The following is a 22,032-nucleotide window of genomic DNA, read 5'->3' as shown; positions in this document are numbered from 1 at the left end:
AATCTGTCTTTGTAGGTAGAGGTTGTGTATGTGTTGAGTGGACTTGGACTTGTGAACCAGGGCCTCCCGCAATCCAACCAGCTTAAATACCCCCGTGCAAGTCTTAGCACGGTAATCTCGGATCGTCACACATCAAATTCAGGTATGACGGGCCGATTCATCCATGAGAGTTCTCGGAATGCCGCATACTTCGGCACTTTCGCAGGCGCCGAAGGCCCCACTCCGAGGCCCCGAGGTACCGAAGAACGATCCATGGAACTCGAACCACTTATTCTGGATTTGTATGAGGAAGTCGTCACGTGGCTTCGGACGTCGGAATTGTTGTCATGATGCAGATGGACTATTGCCGCTGGGATCGGCTATTACCCCAAAGGACACTCATATGACGTCGGCACTTCGATCGGCAGTTGGGAATACATGTACATAACTAAGAGGGGTTGACTTCCAGAAGCACAGAAACAGAAACAGAAACAAGATACGTCATGTTCTACCAACCCGGAGTTACAGAGCACAATCTTCCCCACGACCCGTTCAAGGTGAAGCTCCAGGACGGACAATGGACGACATAGCTAACACTAACAGGCGTGCGTGGTGCCTCGTCCGATCGGATGGATCTCCACCAAGAACAAAGAGGGCCAAGCTAACTTGGCGCCTTACTCCCAATTCAACAACCTTACATTCGACCCGCCATACGTGATGTTCTCTTCGAATCAGACCGTGAACGGCACGCGCAAGGACACGGTAGTCAATGCGGAGCAGACCGGACGCTTCGTCTGGAATCTGGCGACGTGGGACCTTCGTCAGGCCGTCAACATCTCGGCCGAGCAAGTACCCTATGGGGTAGACGAGTTTGAGCGCGCCAAGGTGACCAAAGAGCCCGCAACGCTGATGGATGTCCCCATGGTGCGGGAATCGCCGGTAAAATTCGAGTGCGAATATCATTCCACCGTGCGGTTACCGGGAAATCCTCCGATGGGCACCGTGGATGTGGTGATCGGCCGGGTGATCGCCGTACATATCAAGGACGAGGTGTTGACAGATGGAATCTTGGATATCAAGAAGACGAAGCCGGTCGCGCGCTGTGGGTACTATCAGTACACGGTGGTGACGGAGACATTCGACATGGTGATTCCTGGCATGTCGGAGGATGTTCTATATGGCTTAGAAGGGAGTGCGAAGCGAAATCGCGAGGCTGAATCGCGGAATACGTGAGCTGGGTGATGCCAATTTAGGACTGATTCTAGAACTACTGGCTGCTATGCCCCTCCTCTGCCAGCGAGTGTAGTATATGGTTCTTTCTAAACGCCCCATAGAGTCATCGAACAATGGTCGGATCCCTTCGATATAATAGAGCTGAGTGAACCTTTTATGGCACGGCCTTTCTTGTGATGGTAGTACAATCTGAAGGACAGACGGGCTATTTATGCAATTCTGTTTGCACCCACCACTCGTCCTGTTCGAGTTCCATAGCAGAGCTTCGCTTTTCCTGCTCCCGCTGTAGCATTTTTCACACTAGACGGGGAACATATCTTTTTCCTCTCCCTCGAGACTAGTCGCTCTTTGCTCAAGCGGGATGTGCTCCCCACAACTTAGTACCGGTCCTTGAGCATTTCCCCTATTCTAGTAGGATAATACCGACCTGCAACATATCCTGGGATAGTTTCCTCCTCGATTGCCTGGATCGTTGGTACTCCGATGAAATTCGGATTGGTGAAGTCGAGAGGTGTCCATATTCGTCCGAGCTGCGGTAAGGACTGAAGAAAAGACCTCAACATGTCGGAGATAAAGAGGATCGGGTTCTTCTACAGCGCGTTGGATTTACTTTCGGAATACAGCTTAGTGGACGGGAGTGCCAAGACAGTGGACTCATTGGTGACAGAAGATGGCCAGCTGAGGTCCTGCGAAGGTCCAGCCTTCGAAGGTTGATCTACGGCCCGGCCCGTGAACGGAACCTTGGAACCTTTGTTCTATTTACAATTGAGGAAGCTACAAGCCCTCGGGTAAGAGGGAAAGAACCAAAAATTCCTTGGGTGACGCTGTGTCTATGGTTTGTACAAGGAGCATTTCGAGTATTTTCGGCGAAGCTTGATCACTGCTCCCGCTTGAATCGGGATCAGGGATGAGTTTATATATTCCCCTTGACATCTACATGAATGAACGCAAAGACTGAAAGATACTTCCACGCCTCGAAATTGGAATAGATTATGTTTCCTCTGCACCACTATCTACACCACAACACAAAGGCTACAACAAGAGGCTCAAACGCCCACGCCCACTAGATGCGCGAGAGCAGACGCATGCCCCGGAAATAAGATCGGGGGGAAATAGGCAGAGAAACTTAGCGTAGAAAAAGCCAGGGAGGCGAAGAGAAGACATAACTTCCCGCTCATCCCATAGCCATTGACATGAAACATGAAAGGCAGGAAATATTGTTAGACATTTAAACACAAACACACACATTGCTCATAGATTTGGGATGAAGGACTGAAACCAGAGTCCCAATGAATGGTCATAACTGTCGTAAGGAGAGGAGGGAAAAGCAAAAGCGCTAGATGGAAACGGAGATTGAAAACATCAACCCAGGGGTATCACAGTGGAAGTCTCAATATTGCTCGTCTTCATAGTCGATTTGCGCGGGACTGCCTCGGTAGCGGGTTCGCTTGATGTTGCCTGGGCTGTAGGAGCCGGCAGATGTGAGGGGACGCGGGCCAGTTGGCTTGCGTGTGGGAGGAGAATAGATGGCAGAGTTCTGGAGAGGTTGGAGGTTAGGATTTGTTTAACTGAAACGGTAGAGAGGGAGCCTCTGGAATACATACTCTGGAAACAACACGGTCGCCGCTGTAAGCTGCTTCCTCGTCATCCGCCACTTTGGGTTGACGCTCGGGGATGAGAGGGCCCGCGTCCTTGATCTTGGGAGGACGGGGTGGACCCGGTGTACGGTTTGCGCGGGAACTGGTCTCCGAGTAGCCTGCGTCGGAGATCGGGGACAGGCGCGTGGCACCACTGACACCGCTGACACCGCTGTTGCGGTTTTGGGGAGGGTTGTTTGCAGACAGGCTGGGGTTGGATTCCCACTGGTCTGAGCCAGCGGGAGAAACAGGACCTGCGTAGGTCTGAGCCTCGGTTTCGAGGCGAGACTGGTAACGTGCGGTTGGGCCTTGTCGGGGCTGAGGGTGCTGCAGCTCAAGACTACCACGGTGGCCACGGTACTTGGGCGGCTCAGACACCTGGGAAGGAACTAATGGCGAAGGGGGTCTGTTTTCATCTTGCTCGTCATTCAGGGTATAGGTGGATCTGATTCTGTCATCTCCCTGGGGATCATAATAATCGCCTTTGTAGGGGCCATGTGGTGCGAGGTCAGACCCAGACCGAGACTCGTCCGAGGTCGGACGTTCTTTACGGGAAGGCTGGATGCTGTTGCGAATGCCGTCGCCCATCGAGGTAGCCGTGGACTTAGACCAGCGTGAGATCTTCGGGAAGATGGACGAGCTGCTGGACTTGTGCTTGCGGGCCTTAGGGGTTGTCTCGGTGCTACGAGCTGTTGTGGCCACCGGCTTGCGCGGAGGAGTGTCAAGCGGCAATGAACCAGACCGCTCGTGACGGGGCGCATCGCGGACAGGGAGATGCGAAGTCAGGAACTGGTCACGATCATCAAGCTCAAGGTCTTCGTCAACTTCATGGACAGTGCTGACTCGCTGATCCGAATCTCTGCGCTGCCCATTGGCCGGGCGAGAAGAGCTGGACCCGTAGGGTGAGCGGCTCGTCTCGGCAGATACTCCGTTTTGACCGGGGGTCTCGTACCCGCTTGGCTCCATGCTTCCCATTCTGTGAGGGCTAAAGCCATCTTGTCCATATCGCATGGCTTCAACCTCGCCAAGCAGCTGCTCAAGCATGCCTTCAATCTTGGCCAAATCACCGCCCGACTTGAGACTCAGCCCCTTCAGTGCACGCTTGAAGATGCTCTTCCGCTTGTCGTCCTCGTCGGCCGTGTTTAGCTGCCGATTCCGAGAAGCACTGGGGGGCAATGGCCGAGGTCCACCAAGCGCCCTGTGAGTCCGCTCATGTCCCCTGTCACTAGTGTCCATGATGAGATCATCTTGGTCGGCGATGAATTTCTTCATCTGCTCGAAGGAGGTGCGCATCTCAGCAGCACTTCGAACCAAAGTAACAAGAATCTCGGTATCTCTGGCATTCCGCTGGGCATCCCGAACAGTCAAGTGATCCATAAGAGCCACAATATCCTGGGATTGGATTCTCTCAATACCTCGGCCGGTCGCGCTGTCATAGAGTGGTGAGCCGACGCCGTGGGAGTAGCCACTGAAGTGGCGTTCGTGACCAGAGGCAAAAGGATCGTCTGCCCCAGCAGGACTATCGAAGCTACCCATCCCAGCGGCATCCACGCCCGCAAGACCTCGACTAGCTTGCTTCGGGGTTCCGATGCTGGGAGACATGGGGTTAGCAGCCGAAACATAGCCTTCATCCTTGGCACCAGGAGGGGTACCGAACAATTGCCGGGGTTGGTTGTCGCCAGAGTGGGCAGAGTAGTCATCGCCGCCGAAGATATTCTGGGCAGTCTGGTAGTATTCGGCATCAAGTCCTATCTGTTGCTCGGCATTGAGACCCTTAGACCCACCAATCTGGGTATCGTAGTAGTGATCGGCCGGCGGGGACCTGGAATCATACCCCCAGTTGTCTGCCTGGGCGACACCACCAATAGGGCCCTGTATAATGGACGGATTGGTGTTGATTTCAGACTCCGATTCTTGGCTTTCATCGTCGCCGCGAGGACTCTCCATTCCACGCGGGGCATGGGCAGCCATCATAGCAGAGTCGTCCATGTCCTCAAAAGATTGGGTAACGCTCTGAGGGGGCGATGTGGCACCCATCCGTCGAGGGAACGAGGTCTCGTCGGCATTGAAAGCATCCTGGCGTTGCTTCAAGGGACTTCCGCGGTAGACTTCGCTTCCTGGCTTTTCGGGGCTTCGACTGCCTGATCGTGGAGCCAGATCGGTTTGCGAGCGGTTCGAGGATGTAACTTGGGATTCAAGGACAGAGGGGTCCATCAAGGATGCGACTGCAGATTCGACGGCTATCGGGTGCATAAATTGAGGGTTAGCAGCAATGCCGGTAGTCACAGGGTGGCCCTCTTTGACTTTCTCCATGAAGTCAACATCGCTATCTCCATCGTCTCCGGAGCGCCTGCTCTCTTGGTCATAGCCATAGAAGCCGTTGTCTTGGGAGCCCTGGCGCGAATGTTCGTATCCGAGCCCAGGTGATTCATGGCTGTGCTGCTTGAAAATTCCACTCTGGCTGTGTGAGCTGGTGCCCTGACGGGTGGATCTCGCGAGGTTTGTACTAGGGGCGGACGATAGAGAGTCAATGGATAGTTGAGGCTCAATCTCATGCTTGCCGTCCACGTGCTGCTCGCCGTGAGCCGAGTAATCGTTGTAGTGAGTATGGGTATGATCACTTGCAATGCTCTGAATGGGGCTCAGTCCGCGGCCGGTGTCATGGTGATAGTCGTTTTCCGTTTCACGATGTCCGGGCTGAGCGGCGTCAAGGAGGTTAGCTGCGGCTGCAGCTGCAATTGCCCAGTTACCGCCGTCGGTTCCAGGAGATTGACTCTGTTGATGCAGGTCCCGCTCCGAAGCACTGTGCACCGAGATATTATGGTGCGACTGATTGCCATGGCGCATCCCGAGCTCATACCGCGAGTCGATGGAATTTCTGGTAGGAGTGCGAGAAGCTGGGGACATAGTTTGCCTAGGCGATCCGCGAGCAACATCGAAGTAGGAGGCCTGCTTTTCGGGAGTGGGACTTGCCGTTCGCTCAGAGAGCAACGAGTTTCTAGTTAACTCGGAGTCGATCTCGCTGTGCATTGGCATTGGCGCAACATTGTGCTTCTGGAAAACAAGCTCGGTTTCGTTGTAGTTCATGCTCTCGGTGCTCTTGCGTGAGGCACTTTTCCGGGAGCCACTATTTCGGCGGCGCTCCTGTTTGCCGAGACTAGAGTTGGAGTCGTGGTGTTTCAAAGAAGCCGCTGTCAGAGCAGAACCGACTCGGCCAGCAGCATGGGCTTCACGAAGACCCTTGCTCTTCTGCCTGCGGATCTTGTCTTGTTCGGTGTATTCGGGTCGATTGGCCCATCTCACCGCCATATCGGAGGCTTCGCTGCTTTTACTTGATTTGCGCTCCCCGTTGCGTGGAACAGCCTCGGGAGAAAGGACGATGCCTTCGTCCTTGCTATCCTTGTTCAGAACAACTTTGGGCTTCATAACATCCGGCGCACTGGCGTGCTTGGAGAGACGCCGACCTAGCTCATCCCTGGAACTCGTGCCGGATGAATAAGATGTAGCCATGTCCCGGTCAAATTTGTTCTTGTTGGTCATGACTTTTTGGTCCTTCTTGAGCTCCTTTAGCTCTGGTAGGATCAATCTTCTGATCGCATCTTCGACCGTCTCGAGTAATTTTGGGTTGTTGATTGAGGACTTGGACGCACCGGAGCGAACGGAGTACTGATCAGACTTGTGGTTTGAAGAGACTGCAGATGTGCTGAGAAGACTAGATTCGGGACTGATGATATCCTCTTCCGCATACCTGTGCTTTCGGCGACGGGATGGTTTTGTTTCGGCTTCAAGGTAATCCTTGCTTCCCTTGCTTTTGTGTTTGCTGCCGGAAGCCTCTTGCGGTGATCCAGTGAGCTTTTCTGCCACGCGATGCGCAATTCGCTCATGACTCAAACTGCGACTTCGTTGTCGGTGGGGGGTCTTGAGCAATCCCTTATCTTCAGTGGGCGAGCCACGCTCCATACTCTGGCTGCGCTTCCGCCTGGGGCCCGCCGACGAAGCGTTGATCATGCTGTCCGGCGGCATGGATGAAACCTCTGATGCGGTGTTAATGTATCGGGTGTCTTGCGAGAGGGAAGACATCTCGCTGTCCTGTCCGCGGTTCACGAATTCGATTTCTACGGGCTCGCGACGTGATGAATGATGACCCTCTTCCTCGCCTGAATTCGAGCCAAGGCTGTGGTCATCCGTTGCGCCCGTATCCAATTGCTTTTGTTTTGAGGATGGCGATGGTAGGGATATTCGGTGGGTATATGAGGGTTTGCGGGTGCCGCTTCCGCTTGATTCGGTGATTTGAAAGTGGTCCTTTTTGTCTCTGGACTTCCTAGCCGACGATGGTGTGACACGTACTCGCACGCTAGGACGAGAGACAATGCCGCTTGAGCCTTTGCCGCCCTCGAAATACTCGATGAGTAATGAGGTATGAGAGTCGTGTTGAGAACGAGACAATTTCTCGTCGCGGTCCCGCTGTCGCCGAGTGGAGACAGTGATGGGGCTACCGTCGTCTGGGATAGAGTACGACGTTTTGTCTGTGCGGCGAGAAATGTCAGTTGCCAGATCTGTGCCCGTTGCGCTGTCCCCCGTGGTATCGATGATGGATTCTGTGGGGGCGGGAAGAATCGGTCTGCGGGTATTGACCCCCATGATGGTGAGGCGTCCTTCAACCCAATCGCATGCTCCGTGGTGCTCGACCGAGGGGAGGATGAGGGGAGTGTTGTTGGGGTGATGACTGTTGCTCCGCGCTTTTTGGCACGATGGGGAAGGACAGGTTGTAGGAACTCAAGAGATCCTACGAATTATTTTGATAGGAGGTGAGAGCGTACCAGCGCAGACCACGGAACAGTGGGGAAGAAGAATGTGGAATTAGGAAGGAGAGGAAAGCAACGGTGAGTCTAAGGTGCTGTCGAAGCTCGCCGATCCCCTCACATGAAATGATGAAATGTGATGAGAGGGAAAAGGGGAAAGAATTTCAAGATCTGAGGAATGAAAGATGAAGCAGTCGAATATCAGCCGGTACCCTTGTAATTAAGACGGTTGCCCAGCCTCATAAGAAGAAAAAAATTAAAAAATTGAAGAGGCTGGATGAGATGATTGTACATCCTAGGTTCCGAGCCGCGTGGGCCGCCATACAAAGAGTACCCGACAACTACCTACACGAAGGTACAGAGTACATTGTAAACAAACGGAACCCTGGGATCCATTCGGGATCGTCTTTTGGTTCCTTGGTTCCTTGGTTCATCTCCATTTTACTTTATTTGGTTTTCCATCTTTTGATATACGACATACGAAGTATTGCTTGCATTTCAGCTTCATCTCCCCAAAAGCTACTCTGTATAACCCTCGCTGTGCTTCGTGGCTGGGGTAATCTTGGCAAATCCAACCCTCCTAAGGACTAACACAATTTTCCACCACAAAACACCCAAATTAAAACGGGAAAACACTTCGGTGTACCCGTCACACACGAACACATATGGTCCACCTGCAGTTCTCCGTGGGACCCGCAAAAGACAAGGCAAAAGAACCGGAACAAGCACACCGTCGCCCAGACGACAGAGACCCTGGAGATCGGGTGATTGGGCCCAGCATCTGCCAGCTCATCACACTCGTGTGCTCGGGCTTTCAACCTGACCAACCTCTCCATGGTGAAATGATTGGACTTACTGGAATTTATGAAATTGTTGGCCGACCGCCCGCATACAAAATACACCGACAATATTTCCCAACTTTTGGCCCCAGACTCACTTATCCGGGATCTCACCCTGTGACCGGGCAGAACCACACGTAGCGCTTGCAAGGGGTGCAAGCAATTCCCATCGAGACGACTTATGCAGCTGGGGGGTTGAGGCATTGCTGTATCTCGTACATTAGTGGCAATCGAGCTGCTTGGCTTTGTCATTGGCAAACGATCGCTTGGCCATAATACTGCGTAATATTCCAAGGCTGGTATCTTCCAATTGGATCGGCTCGGCGCGTATATGAGGGTTGTAGAACTCACTACGGACTACATGTAGGTACCAACATGTACTTCTGTAAGGATACTCTTAGTACTCCATACGGAGTATATGGATTCTCATTGTGCTCACCTCTTCTGTAGTCCTCCTATTCTTGTTTGGAGTCAAGCCCCTCCCACGTGGAAAAGCTCCGAAGCCCACATGGCTCAATGAATGCTTACTGTGGCATTCCGTGGGGAAGGAATAAGCCTTACGGTCATCACACAATCACAGATTGCATGATTGGCGTCCACGGGTCTAGATATATTGAGCTGATCAAAGGGAACTCTGGCTGAGCCCTTAGGCTGAGGGTATACTTATTATGTTTACTATATGTACCAACCATCGACCAAGGCGCAAGGGGCTTTAAAAGATTGATCCATACCAATAGTAAGATGCGTTCGACTATCCCTCCGCTAGTCATACGAATATTCAACTCGGATGTCATCTCTCTCATGATTACGGGATGAAAGGGGAAAAAGTTGAAACCCAAATAGATATATCCACATTGCTGAACTCCAATGTCCCTAAAATAAAATATGCAGAGACAATCGATCGCTTTTGATGTTCATACAGATTGTTCTTAGTCATTGTGCTTCCGCTTGAACTTAAGTCCAGCACCGTGCTTGGGCTGGCTACCGTACGTGCGGCGTCCTTGCTGCTCCTGCTTCTTATCGCGGCTGAGGCTGGAGCCCAGCTGGATGTCAATGCGAGGCGGGGCATTGAAACCGAAGCCCTTGGCAATCTTGACGAGGTCAAGCTTGTTCACATCGAACACAGTGCGAAGGGAGTGCGAGGCGTATGCTTGCAAGTACGAACGATAGCCATCCTTCGCCGACTTGTTGAGGTAGTAGTTCTGGCCGATGAGCTTCTCCAGCTGAGACTGCACATTGACAATCTTAGAGGCCGGGAACTCGAACTCCACGACAGGCACACGCGCGTCCTTGAGGTGCTTCAAGAAACCAACCTCCGAAGGCTGGAGGAACATCAGACTGCGACCCTTGCCTTCTTTACCACGGGCGGTACGACCGACACGGTGGATGTAGTCACGAGGATCATCAGGGGGATCAAATTGGATAATCCAATCGACAGCGGGAATCTGGAGTTTGAGTCAGTTATGGAATAGACGTGGTAATTGGGGGTTAGGAAACATACATCCAAGCCACGAGCAGCAACATCAGTACAGATCAAGGTACCCTGCTTAGCATTGCAGAACTCGAAGAAAGTATTGGTCCGCTTCTGCTGCTTCTGCTTTCCGTGCAATTCCAGAACGGGGAGATCGATGTAGTTCAAAAGCTCGGCATGGTACTTGACGCAGCTGCAGCTCGAGAAGAAGACAATAATCTTCTTCTTGAGGTTACGCTTGAGGAATGAGAAGAGAAGCAAGAAACGCTTGTCTGCCTCACACACTACGTAGCCTTGTTCCAGACCCGCGACTGTGCTGTGCTCCTTGCTGTGGTCGACGTTAATGTAAAGCGGTCCGGGGCGCAGGGATATCCGGGCCAGATCCTCGACTTTAGTTGTCTGTGTAGCACTGAAGAGCATAGTTTGGCGCTCCTCAGAGGGCAGAATTTTGACGATCTGACGAATCTCATCTTCGAAACCAACTTCAAGAATCCGGTCTGCCTCGTCAATGACCAAGGTCTTCAGGTTCTTGAAGACGAATCCTTGGGTGTTCTGGAGGTGATCCAGCAAACGACCGGGGGTCGCAACGAGCAGGTTGACACCCTTCATCAGCTTCTCGGCCTCAGCGCGACGGTTGGCGCCTCCAATCACGATACCGTATGTCTGCGAGTGGTGGGCCATGAGCTCACGGGCAACACCGAATATCTGCAGTGCGAGTTCGCGGGTAGGGGACACGACGAGAACACCAGTACCTGCATCGAAATAGTTAGTCATCAGTCTCAATGGCAAGGAAATATCAGATAAAGGCATGAAGGGGGGAAAATTACTCACCGTTTCGGGGCTTGAAGCGCAGGGCGTGCAGCATCTCAATCGCGGGGAGCAGGAAGGCCAAAGTCTTTCCGGAACCAGTCTTCGCAGCACCGAGCACATCCCGTCCGGCAAGCAAAGGAGGAACGGTACGTTGTTGGATCTCGGTCATGGTCGTGAAGCCCATGTCGTTGATACCCTGCATGGTCTTCTCCGAAAGGTTGAGCTCAGTGAACTTCTGCAGCCTGCCCTCAGTCTGGGGCAAACGGACATCTTCCATAGTAGGAAGATCCGTACCGTTCACAGCTGCGGTGTCTTCGGCATCATCGCCCTCCTCCGCATCCACCTCCTCAACATCCTCAACGGCCTCGGCCTCGTCGGCGCTCTCTTCCTCAGCACTTGGTGAAGGGCTAACCTTGCGCTTCTTGGTAGCCTTCTCAGCTGAAGCCTTCGGCGTCGAAGCAGCACTCTTCTTCGGGGTCACTGCGGGGCTGGATTTGGCTTCCACGGGTTTGGCGACATCACTCTCTGCTTTCGAGCCGTGCTTTCTCTTGCGCTTGTTGATGGACTTTGCGGTGTCCACGGGGCCAGGCATTTTGTTGATTGGTCCTGCGACAGTGCAGTATTTGGCACTGAAACAAAGCAATCAAGGGTTTGTCTCGTATCTGGACCTTGTGTTTTGCAGGTCTAGATTATTGATCTCTGCGGGCGGGAATCATTCTGCTACTTTTTTTTTTCTAGTCGGTGAGATGTGGCAGAACTCCACATCACGTGCTGATAACTAGGCTCGATCGGTTTGTGCCTTATATATAAGGCAGTTGAAATTATGACCTTGCCCACGAAATTCTATTTCGACCATAACTTGGATGTAGCACTTCGAGACAACAAAGACCACATGTGTTTCAAGTTTAAGGACCCCATATTTTAGATATTAACTATCAATTCTTCTTACACCTGAGAATAAGTGATGCCGAGAAGGATATGCGCCTGGTGGGTTCCCCTGGTTTACATAGTGGAACAAGGACGGAATGTTAGCTTGCAGGCTGTGCAAGTGCCGCTATCTTAGCCTTAAGTTAGGCAGCTGAGTTATTGGAGTATGTGTGACATATGTTTACAACATGCGGAGTACAACAAGTGACTGCTCAGTCGTCGCACACATCTATCACGCCAAGAGCTTTGTCTTTGTCTAGGGGCATTGGTCTTCAGTATCCTTACGGATTACTCTACATGCATGCATAAATTGCCCTGACTGAGTCCTGCTCTAGTTTCTAGCCGAGTCGGCTTCTATTCCTCAATAAGAGTTACTAAGACAGTGATTACAGGGGCCTAGCTTGACAGTCTAGTATCAGCGCTCATTTTCCCTGGAAGAAGCATTAAAGAGAAACCTGAGTATTGCTTGCACATTGCAACAGAGAACTGGGAACAAGTATAAATTTGCAAACAAAGAGATATCAGTACTCCGTAACTATACCTTCAACAATCCAATTGCAGCCAAGGCAGAGATTTCTAGCCAATCTACGGAGTTGGTATAGATGGTATGCAATGATTAAGCCGCGAATCAGACAATGTCAGTGGATCCAAAATTACTAGTGGACAATGTAGCCAGACCACCGGTGGCTCAAGTTCCTGACGGTTTACTCCGTAGAAAATACATACTAACTAGTACTAGAGGGTCGTATACGAATACGATGAGGTCTCTCATTTAGCACATTGGTAGCCACCAATTTTATAACAATGTTATACCAGGTGAGATCAGAGATTGAGCGGGAAGATAAGACGTCATGACGCGCAAATGAGGATACGTTACCATTCTGATCATCCTTTCCTGGTGATCAGGGGTGATAGTACGGAGTAGAATACACTAAGCAAGCTAGAAAAAAAAATCATAGTAAAAGGGGGGAGCGGATATGATTTGACACAGTTATACCAAGCTCACAAATGGTCCATGCATATGGAGGTTCCTTTATTTCTGAAACGTGTGTGATCCGGCCAGACGATGATGATGGGGCCTCTGCCAATACGAGGCTGTGCAATCGCGTGAACATTAATGTCAGTTGATTGGCATACTGTGTCGATCCTTATACCATGTGTATGCAACCTGTTGATGTTTATTTTTTTTCCTTTTATGTTATATATCTTCTCAAACAGAATAGAAAAGTTGCCATTGAAAATGTTCTGGATCTATGAAGGGTAAAATAGTCTAATGATCTTCCCGCTTCTAGAACCCTGGGGTACACTAAGAAGAATACTAGTAATGTCTACAACATACGATGTGCATACTCCGAACATAGCTCTAACTAGCTTTATACCAGTGCTCAGGAGAGTTTACCGCTGGATCTAAAACCATTAGAAATATAAAAAGGAAGGTAAAGATATCAGCCAAGGACTCTTGGCTTTCCATTTTCGTGTTTCTCTCTTGCCACTTTTGTGCTCATTGAGTTCAACAGGTCCAAAAGAGGATGATACTCTACTTCTGCAGGTAGTTGCATACCTAGGTATTTTCCCTTCTCGATGATTAAATCAAATCCCTAATGCTTGCCGATTGATGTGCAATATATTGCTCCAGGCATGAAGAAATTGATCGATTTAGGCCGGATGTTGATCTTTCATTATATGAACCACTGGCGTTGCTCTCAAAGTGCTAGACAGTTCTTAGGAGACACAAGTGCCTATACTATATAGTCTGATGGATGTGTGCCTCCAAGGTTCTAATCACGTGGGAACTCCAGACTGAAATTTACAGGCTAATTTTGTTGTAGAAGCGCTTTCATAAAAGCGGCAGCTAAGGGCCCCACCCGACAGAAGAAATTCACTTCAAGGACATGCTCCTTCGGACGGAGTAGGCAGCGACTTATAAGTGTGGACCTATGTTGTAGAAATCTAAAATCTAATTTTGTTTTATTTGATTAACTATGAAGGCAGACAAAATACTAAAACAATGTGATATACCTGAGTACATAAAGCTATTCAAAGTTACCAGTTGTACGTAACGGTCCACTGTATTCGGCACACTCCACAGCTGGGGGCAACAGTTCCCTTGGTCCAGTGTGAATACTTAATATTGGCAGATTCGACTTCTGCTAATTATAATCGCAAGGCCCATGGACCCGCTTGATTCCCGCCATCCATCAACCGCTTCCGGCGTAAGTACACGTATATGTTAAAAAGAGAAAGAGGGTTTTCTTTGGTCAAGAAGAAGAGGGGAAAGTTAATAGAGTGACTACAGGAAAACAAAAGGGAAGAAAGAAAATAGAGCAAGTGAAACATATATAGGCTTGGTGGCATTCTGTAGAGAGTTGAAGGGGGGAAAAGTGCCAATGGGTAGTCATACGGAACAAACCAAAAACATCAATACAGTAAAATACCAGTGATGTGATTGGTTTCCAGATAGCCGCCCCTGTTTTCTTACAATACAGTACCACATACCTTCGCAGTGGAATGGCGACTCCAGGCAGTGTCTTTCCCACGGACCCTTGACTTGTCCCTGAGTTGAACAACCCGTGGACTCTCCTTCTTCCAACCCTCCCGTCTCTCTTTTCTTTTCTTTCTCTTCTCTTCTTGATCGAAAGGGAACCCTTCGTGTGTTCGCTTCAATCTTCTCCCCCCGATTTCGAGCCTATTACTCCTTTACTCCTTTTTTTGGCCATACTGCGTATCGCCAGTCCACTCACTCTCGACATTTCGCCTTTTCGTTTTACGCGCTCAACCTCGCTCTCATTCAGGCTCTGACGTACTCTCATTTATCTATCTCAGCTTCTTTCCATTCCATAAACCTCCTTACGACTACTTCTACGCTCCGCCTATACTCAATGCCCCAGTGAAAGGCAAGACACCTTGACTCAATCTTGACTACTCTACTCCCGACAATTTCCGCCGAACATACAATATAGTAACAGTCCAAGGAGACATTGAGAAATAATTCGGCCCGGCGATCACACAATATTCGGCCGTACAAAAACTTCCGCATCCGGCGGCTGGCAACGTGGTACTCTGGAGTCCCACTGACACGGTAGCCGACAGATCTCTTCCCCTCGTCCACTGGGAACCTTTCCAGTGCTTCGCAACCTCTTCCTGATATCAAACATACACCAACATGCGGTTAATATCGCTTCTCACCTGCTTCGTCGCCTTTCTGGCGCCGCTAGCCTCCGCCGTTAAACTCCTTGAATCCAATGCCCTCACCGTGTGTATGGAAAGTAGCAACTTCACGGCAACATATTTCAGCGTCACTTTCTACCCCGGTAACAACTCTCTTATGGTCGGGTTCGATGGCGTCTCATACATCGAGGGCAAGGTTGTTGCGGAGATGACCCTTACCGCATATGGCTACGAGGCATACAAGAACACCCTTAATCCTTGTTCGATTGCTGGCATGGGTATGTGCCCCATGTCCGCTGGACCCATGGATTTGGGGCCGCTTTCTCTGGACCTGCCAGAAGGCACTTCGGACAAGATTCCTGGTATTGCCTACACCGTGCCTGATCTTGACGCAAATGTGCGGATTGTCATCAAGACACTCGAGACTAATGAAAAGATTGCCTGTGTCGAGGCCTCGCTTTCCAACGGCAAGACCGTTAATCAAGCCGGAGTCTCGTGGACAACTGCCGTGATCTCCGGACTAGGTCTCGCTGCATCCGCCATTACCTCCGGACTAGGTCATTCCAACACTGCGGCTCATGTCGCGGCAAATGCACTCTCTCTTTTCGGATTTATGCAGTCGCAAGCGATAATTGGCATGACCTCCGTTCATATGCCTCCGATCGTGGAAGCTTGGACCCAGAACTTCCAATGGAGCATGGGTATCATCCGCGTAGGATTCATCCAGAAAATCGCTACCTGGTATCAGCGGGCAACTGGTGGAACTCCATCGACAATTATGTCGCAGCTTGAGGATACTTCTGTGGAAGTCCTCAAGCGCCGGAAGCGTGACTTGGTTGACCCAGCAATGAACCTCTTGAAGAGAGCCACGGGACCAATCATCAAGCGGGCAACTGGTATGGTAAAGAGAGCCGAAGGAGGCCAGAAACTTCTTGTCATTCGAGGAATTGAGCGTGTTGGATTCCGTGCGCACATCGAGCAGACCAACATTTTCCTCACTGGCCTGATTTTCTTTGCGGTCTTCACTTGCATTGTTATCATTATCGTTACAGCCTTCAAGGGAATTACTGAGTTACTTGTCAAACATGGCAAAATGAAGAGCGAGCGGTTCCAGGACTTCCGCAATGGATGGAAGGTAGTTCTGCGTGGTATCTTGTTCCGACTGACTCTCATCGGTTTACCCCAAATGTCCGTTCTTTGCCTCTGGGAGTTCACCCAGCGTGACTCACCCGCCGAGGTTGTTTTGGCAGCGGTCATGATCCTTTCTATGCTCGTATCTCTTGGTTGGGCCTCTCAGAAGGTTATTCGGTTGGCAAAGCGTTCAGTCACCATGCACAAGAACCCGGCATACATTCTCTACTCTGATCCATCCTGTCTGAACAAGTGGGGCTTCTTGTATGTGCAATACCGAGCAACGGCATACTATTTCGTCGTTCCGTTCCTCATCTACACCTTGATCAAGGGCATGTTCATCGGTCTGAGCCAGCCTGCACCGGTCGTTCAGACAGTGGCTTTGGTGATCCTTGAGCTAGCCATGCTGGTTGCTGTCTGCATTCTCCGTCCTTGGATGGATAAGAAGACCAACGTCTTCAACATCTCCATTGCTGCAGTCAATTTCCTCAACTCCATCTTCCTGCTTGTGTTCTCGGATGTCTTCGATCCCCCCGGAATGATGATCGGTGTCATGGGTGTCATCTTCTTCGTTTACAATGCCGTGTTTGCTTTGGTCCTTTTGATCCTGGTTCTGATCGCCTCAGTTTATGCCGTTGTGTCCAAGAACCCCGATACTCGTTACCAGCCCATGCGCGACGATCGTGGCTCGTTCATCAAGTCCCAAACCCAGCTGACAACTGAATTGGATGCCTTGGGCGCTACAGCACGTGGTGATGTCAAGCCTGGGCAATATAACAACAACCCATTCGACGATGATACGGCTTCCATCTCCAGTGGAAATGGTGCTACCGTCGGCCGCCAAATGGAATCGACCTACCCACCGCATGGCTCTGCCGCCCAAGCGCCTCGGTCACCCGTTGACCCATCTGTACCACTATTCCCCAGCAACGTGTCTGGTCATCACAATCCTCCCCCCGGATACGACCAGTTTGGTCGGTCCCCTTCACCCGCCGGAAGGAGCTTTGATAACAACTCTCCTGTTGGTCAATCTGCTTTGGCGACACATTATCGAGCCCAGAACAACGCCAGTCCTTGGCAACGGGGCGCTGGCTATGACCATTAAAAAAAATGCCAGTGGTCTATTATATTGTCGCTTCCGAGATGAAGATATGTGATTTTGTTTTAGCGCGGGATACCGATGGTCTATGATTTTCCATTCGCCATTCCCTCTGGGTCCGGGGTTTTCTTTTCCTTTCTTGTTTTTTATTGCTTCTACACAAGTCTGCAGCATCCTCGTCGCTTCAGATAAACTTCTTTTCTTAATTCACTCCATTGGTCAATGGTGTGAGCCTTTTTTGTCATCTATCCCTTCCTTTCTCTCTACTTCTTACTTATTTTTCTTTTTCCTCTCCCTGGTCTAAATTCTTTTGCTGTGCGTCTCCCTTGTTTTTATTTCCGCCTGGCGTTCTTTGATGCATTCTGGATATGGTGATTGGCCTTGGGGGTTCTCTTTTCTTGTTGGCTTGGCAGTTTGCCTGCTGCCAATTAAATATATTTCCAATTTCTCGTTTCACCTGGGCAACATTTCTCTTCCTATGTATACACCAGTGTTCTGGATGTAATCTTAGTGTATATATATGAAAGCAGTTCCTGCAAATCTATGCCGATGTGGAATTTTTTTTCTTTTTTGCAATGTATCTTTTGTAAAGAATCCAATTCCATGAACTGACAACAACCTGCCGAAATCGACCAGAACCCCAGAGACCATTTCGTACGAAACACAACGTACGAAAAGTAAAGAGACGTAAAAACAAAAAGAAACCGCTATTTTACACTAACAGTAAAGAGCAAAAAGAACCATGAGAGATGCCATGCCATGCCCACGACACACATCCCCACAGAAATGAAAAGGTATCAGAAACAAACCATATACGAAGCAACCCCAGATCGTAACTATGATCACCACCGTTGATCCATCCCACCAGGAGGCCCACCAGGAGGTCCACCTCCAGGGGGAGGAGGATACCCCTCCATGCCACGGGGGCCAGTAGGAATGGGCGACGGACCACCGGGCGCCATACCGGGCTGAGCAGGCATAGGCGGGAAACCCGGCGCGCCAGGCGGAGGAATAGGGAAGTTCGGGAAGCCGCCCGGGGGCGGAATCGGCAGGTTTGCGCCCTGAGGCATGTTAGGGAGGGGCGGGGGGAAGCCGCCTGTTGGCGGGGTTCCGGCGGCGTTAGGGAAAGGCGGTGGGAAGGGGAGACCGTGAGCTCCTGGGGCTATTGGTTGGGGATAATGGTTAGCTTGGTATGGCCCACCGTAGCTTGGGGATCCTTGTCTCTGGTTCTTGGACATGGAGGTTGGGTGGGACATACGAGGGATCATGCCTGGGGCGCCGGGGGCGCCTGGTGGAGGGATGCCGAAGGGGGGAGGGGGCATGCCTGGTCGTCCTGGCTGTGTTAGCTTCGTCTTTTGGTTGGTTTCGGTGAGCATGGAAGAGTCATACCTGGGAATCCGAAGGGAGGCGGGAAAGCGCCCGGGGGCATCATGTTGGGGGCTTGTTGGCCCTCTGCGGCGTAGGAGGAGGTAATGGAGTCGATGACGGACTGGGCCTTTTCTTGGCCGATCTCTGTATGGATGCATATGGTTAGCTATCGTTCAGCTGTTGGGTTTGACGTGTCTTGCGCCATCGGTCAGACGTACGTTGGTAGTAGTCCACCACGTTCCTCAGGTGGTTTCGACCGGAGTTATGCGCCTTGCGCACGCTCATCGAGTCGTGCGTCAGGTAGACATCGCAGTAGTCGCCTATAGGTTGAAGTGAGGGGTTAGCAATATGCCGATGGGTGTGGGTATAGCATCGTGTCGCATTATTGCCCGGAATAGGCTATGACACGGCTTGGTCTGTCTAGACCTGGATTTTGGTCAAAACCTACAGAAGAGTGCATGGGAAGTTAGCTTTCAGTTGCAAATGTATAGACCGGAGGGCACTTATATTTGGGCATGTTGCAGGTTTCTGCAGCAAGTACCTTGCTGTCGTCGCGCGAAAGAGGAAAATTCCCTTTCGGGATAGGTTTCGTTCAGGAGGCGGGGTTCAAGACTAGTGAGGACTGTCCTGTCTTGCAATCTCTTTCTTTCAAGCCGACTCTCGGAAGTAATGCCTTGGTGACGCAAATACGAGAGAAATTGAAGCAGCAGGACCGGCAAGTTGTCTCGGAGCTCGATGGCGAGGGTTGAGCAGGCGGTCGGATGTGGCAGAATAGTGTCTTATCGCATACCCTTTCTAATACAAAGACAACATCTCTCTTGCAAAAAAGGTGAACTCTCGTGATAGAAATAATGGGTCCAATTCCAACTTACTAGTACAACCCATTCCGCCAATTTTACACTAGCACCTAAACTCGAGAGGGAGCGGTATGCATTCACTCATTACTACCTACATACACATCGCACTCTCTGCTACTCCGGACATGGTAATGGACCCCCAAGTCTACGACTGTGTCTAGATAAGCTATTAAGTAGCGTCATATGCAATCAATGTATGGCACTTCTGCTTTCTACGGCCATCCACGAGGCCATACTTGCGGGACATACTTGGGCCAGACTGATACAAAGCTTTGGAGTCAGTTGTCAAAGTGAAAAGCATTGGAATTCTGTTGAATTGAGTCACCACCTAGATCAATGTTGGATTGACCCCCTGGATCAATGTTGAATTAACCCCCTGGATCAATGTTGAATTGATTAAACCCCTGGATCAATCTCGATCAATGTTCCACCCGAGAATACTAGCTTAGAATGCTGTCCTCATGAGAGACGGTTTACATATCCCACTTGCTTGCGACAGCCGGGGACAAGACGCCATTGACAACTCCACCCTGCTTTCTCAGATTCAAAACCTGCGTACCCTCCTTATGCTCAATCTCAAAATTTCCGTTCTCCCCGCCCCGAGCGAATGCCATGATCATCTGGAGTAAACTGGCGAACCTGCTCAAAGCCGGTTGCTGCGCCTCCTCCCACTCCTTAACATCATCCTGCACGTTCTGGACCCGAATATTCTGGAATTGGCCAGCTGTATGGTGGGCAAGAATGAAGTTGGGGGTCTGGGTAAGCCACAACCGGGGCAATTCTTGCCGAAGGGTGTTGCGGTTCCTTTTGCTGCGAGCTCGAGTCTTTAGGTCAAAGATTGCGCATTGTGGGATACGTTGGCCTTGTCTGGCAATTTCAAGCTGCTTGAGTGCCGTTTCCGTAGTGGCTGAGGACACACCCGAAATCGATATTTCTTCGATCGACAGCAAAGCTTCCCCTGGGTCGGCGCTTTCGTCCTGGGTAACGGGCTGTCCTTCGGTTCCCTCGGTATCCGGGACCAGGTCGGGCAAGAAGCCATCAGCTTCAAAACGCACCAGGCACTGCATGCCAGCAAATTCATACTCCATCACTCGTTGATGGGACTGGGATCCGCCCACACCTGCATTCCATGTGGTGTACGCTTCCGGGAAAGTATGTCCGTACCCGTTGTTGGGATAAATTTCGGTGGGCGAGTTTTCCCTTCTGATAAAGAAGACCGTGCTGCCAAGTACCTCGACAAGCATCCTGAAGGGCCTATCCTGCCCAAGTACAAAACCCAGCAGATTGCCCAATGTATTGTTGCACCCGACGATGTCCACACTGGTCAGAGGGAACTCGGGTTTATCTGTCAGGATTGCTTTCACCATTGGCTCCATGGGGTGGGCGGGATATTTCGCCGCATTTCGATCGCGGTAATATTCAGCACTGTCTTGACGAAGTGTAGGGCCATCGGGCAGAGGTGTCCACTTGGGTGGTTCACCTGGTATAAATATGTCAGAGAATATACTTGCGACCGATGATCATGGGACCTTACCTGGAACGATAATTCTGCTCTTTTCCCCACCAAGCCAGTTGTAGGAAGTCAAATACTGGCTGTTCTTGATGCGAGATGCGGTATCATCTTCGTCGGGACCAAGACCTTCAATTTCATCGTATTGGATTGTGACAATGACATTTCCTAGCGGAGGTGCTGGCCATCTGCTCACAGGCGCGCGCCATCTGCCTGTACCTCGTCCCCTCCACAGCCCTTGTCCTCGTTTTCCGGGCAAAGGCATGGCGTAGAGTTTAACCCGCTTGGTAGCGAGGACGAAAGAACGCACGTAGCCGAGACGCTAATGCAGTAATGTATCTGTCGATAGGCGAAAGAAAGAGGAAAGTAATATTTACGGACCGATCTATTTAACTATTTCGTTTGTCGTTACGCGCATAAAATCATTACGGCTTATGCGCATAGGTTGCGCAGCCGCGATATCTATTCCTGGTGGATGATGCGTTTGTTGAATTCGCTGTCAAAGCCACGGTGATGCGTTTGAAGACCCCTGCAACAAGGCAGCGAGCCCTAATGGTTATGTTTAGTGTAGCAGTGCTCTGCTTGTTGGCAAGAGGAGTCCAAACTATACAAGGACACTTTGACTAATTCCAAGCCTACAAAAAGAATTCGTAGTTAATGCTGCATCTATCTTGGGATATCTGGAATTTGATGAACTTGGGTACTTTGAAGTTTCGAGCATACTAAAGGATGAAATGGCATGATTAAGGTCACTAAGCGTGTAGGAAGACCACTCAAATACCACCTTTACGCACGATGGATGAGGTACTGAGACGCTTGAGTGTATTCTGCTCTTCTTCTCGCTCATGGCTGCGACATCTGGAAACTGGATCTAAAAATGCGGGAGGAGGAAGACAGTACTTGGAGGAAAGCCCTACTTACGGCAGTGTATGGTCACCCAGCACGCCATATCGTATTTTGCCAGCATAACATTTCGTAAATATAGTATTTGCATGTTTTATTGACTGTACAAACTGAGATATTGTAGAAATTGAACCTGTAGAAGTTAATATTTTAAGAATTAATCACTAGAATATGTACATATGTAGGTAACAGATTGGCGGCATGACAGTCAAAATTTGATATGGAAAACACGATATGGCGCACTGCCGGCTATCCGCTGCTGTACTCTGAGTGAGCAGGCAGAATCTTTGAGCGTCAG

At 50.5% G+C, this 22,032-nt stretch overlaps 5 protein-coding genes across 5 annotated transcripts; 2 read left to right on the top strand and 3 right to left on the bottom strand.

The window, feature by feature from the left end:
* Positions 1 to 482: 482 nt before the first annotated feature.
* Positions 483 to 1,212, top strand: N7525_005871 (flavin reductase family protein; the record flags this gene model as incomplete). The annotated part of the gene is made up of 2 exons (XM_002564337.1): positions 483 to 536; positions 583 to 1,212. The coding sequence occupies 2 exons, from the start codon at positions 483 to 485 to the stop codon at positions 1,210 to 1,212; spliced, it is 684 nt and encodes a 227-aa protein (XP_002564383.1).
* A 1,390-nt stretch (positions 1,213 to 2,602) lies between these two features.
* N7525_005870 (uncharacterized protein) lies at positions 2,603 to 7,490 on the bottom strand (the record flags this gene model as incomplete). The annotated part of the gene is made up of 2 exons (XM_002564339.1): positions 2,603 to 2,749; positions 2,817 to 7,490. The coding sequence occupies 2 exons, from the start codon at positions 7,488 to 7,490 to the stop codon at positions 2,603 to 2,605; spliced, it is 4,821 nt and encodes a 1,606-aa protein (XP_002564385.1).
* Positions 7,491 to 9,419: 1,929 nt separating this feature from the next.
* Positions 9,420 to 11,363, bottom strand: has1 (ATP-dependent RNA helicase HAS1; the record flags this gene model as incomplete). Its single annotated transcript, XM_002564340.1, has 3 exons — positions 9,420 to 9,935; positions 9,992 to 10,713; positions 10,793 to 11,363. The coding sequence occupies 3 exons, from the start codon at positions 11,361 to 11,363 to the stop codon at positions 9,420 to 9,422; spliced, it is 1,809 nt and encodes a 602-aa protein (XP_002564386.1).
* A 3,498-nt stretch (positions 11,364 to 14,861) lies between these two features.
* Positions 14,862 to 17,102, top strand: N7525_005868 (transient receptor potential ion channel family protein; the record flags this gene model as incomplete). The annotated part of the gene is made up of 1 exon (XM_002564341.2): positions 14,862 to 17,102. The coding sequence occupies one exon, from the start codon at positions 14,862 to 14,864 to the stop codon at positions 17,100 to 17,102; it is 2,241 nt and encodes a 746-aa protein (XP_002564387.2).
* An 836-nt stretch (positions 17,103 to 17,938) lies between these two features.
* Positions 17,939 to 21,096, bottom strand: N7525_005867 (putative U1 snRNP complex component Yhc1; the record flags this gene model as incomplete). Its single annotated transcript, XM_061213536.1, has 5 exons — positions 17,939 to 18,429; positions 18,486 to 18,608; positions 18,683 to 18,784; positions 19,881 to 20,801; positions 20,856 to 21,096. 5 exons carry the CDS (start codon positions 21,094 to 21,096, stop codon positions 17,939 to 17,941), a joined length of 1,878 nt encoding a protein of 625 aa, XP_061070557.1.
* Between the last annotated feature and the right edge of the window lie 936 nt (positions 21,097 to 22,032).

This window comes from Penicillium rubens (genome assembly GCF_028828025.1).
Source record: "Penicillium rubens strain IBT 27055 chromosome Unknown utg000002l_segment0_segment0, whole genome shotgun sequence".
NCBI lineage: Eukaryota > Fungi > Ascomycota > Eurotiomycetes > Eurotiales > Aspergillaceae > Penicillium > Penicillium rubens.
The sequence above is the reverse complement of the archived record's forward strand: the minus strand, read 5'-3'. Positions and strand labels throughout refer to the sequence as shown.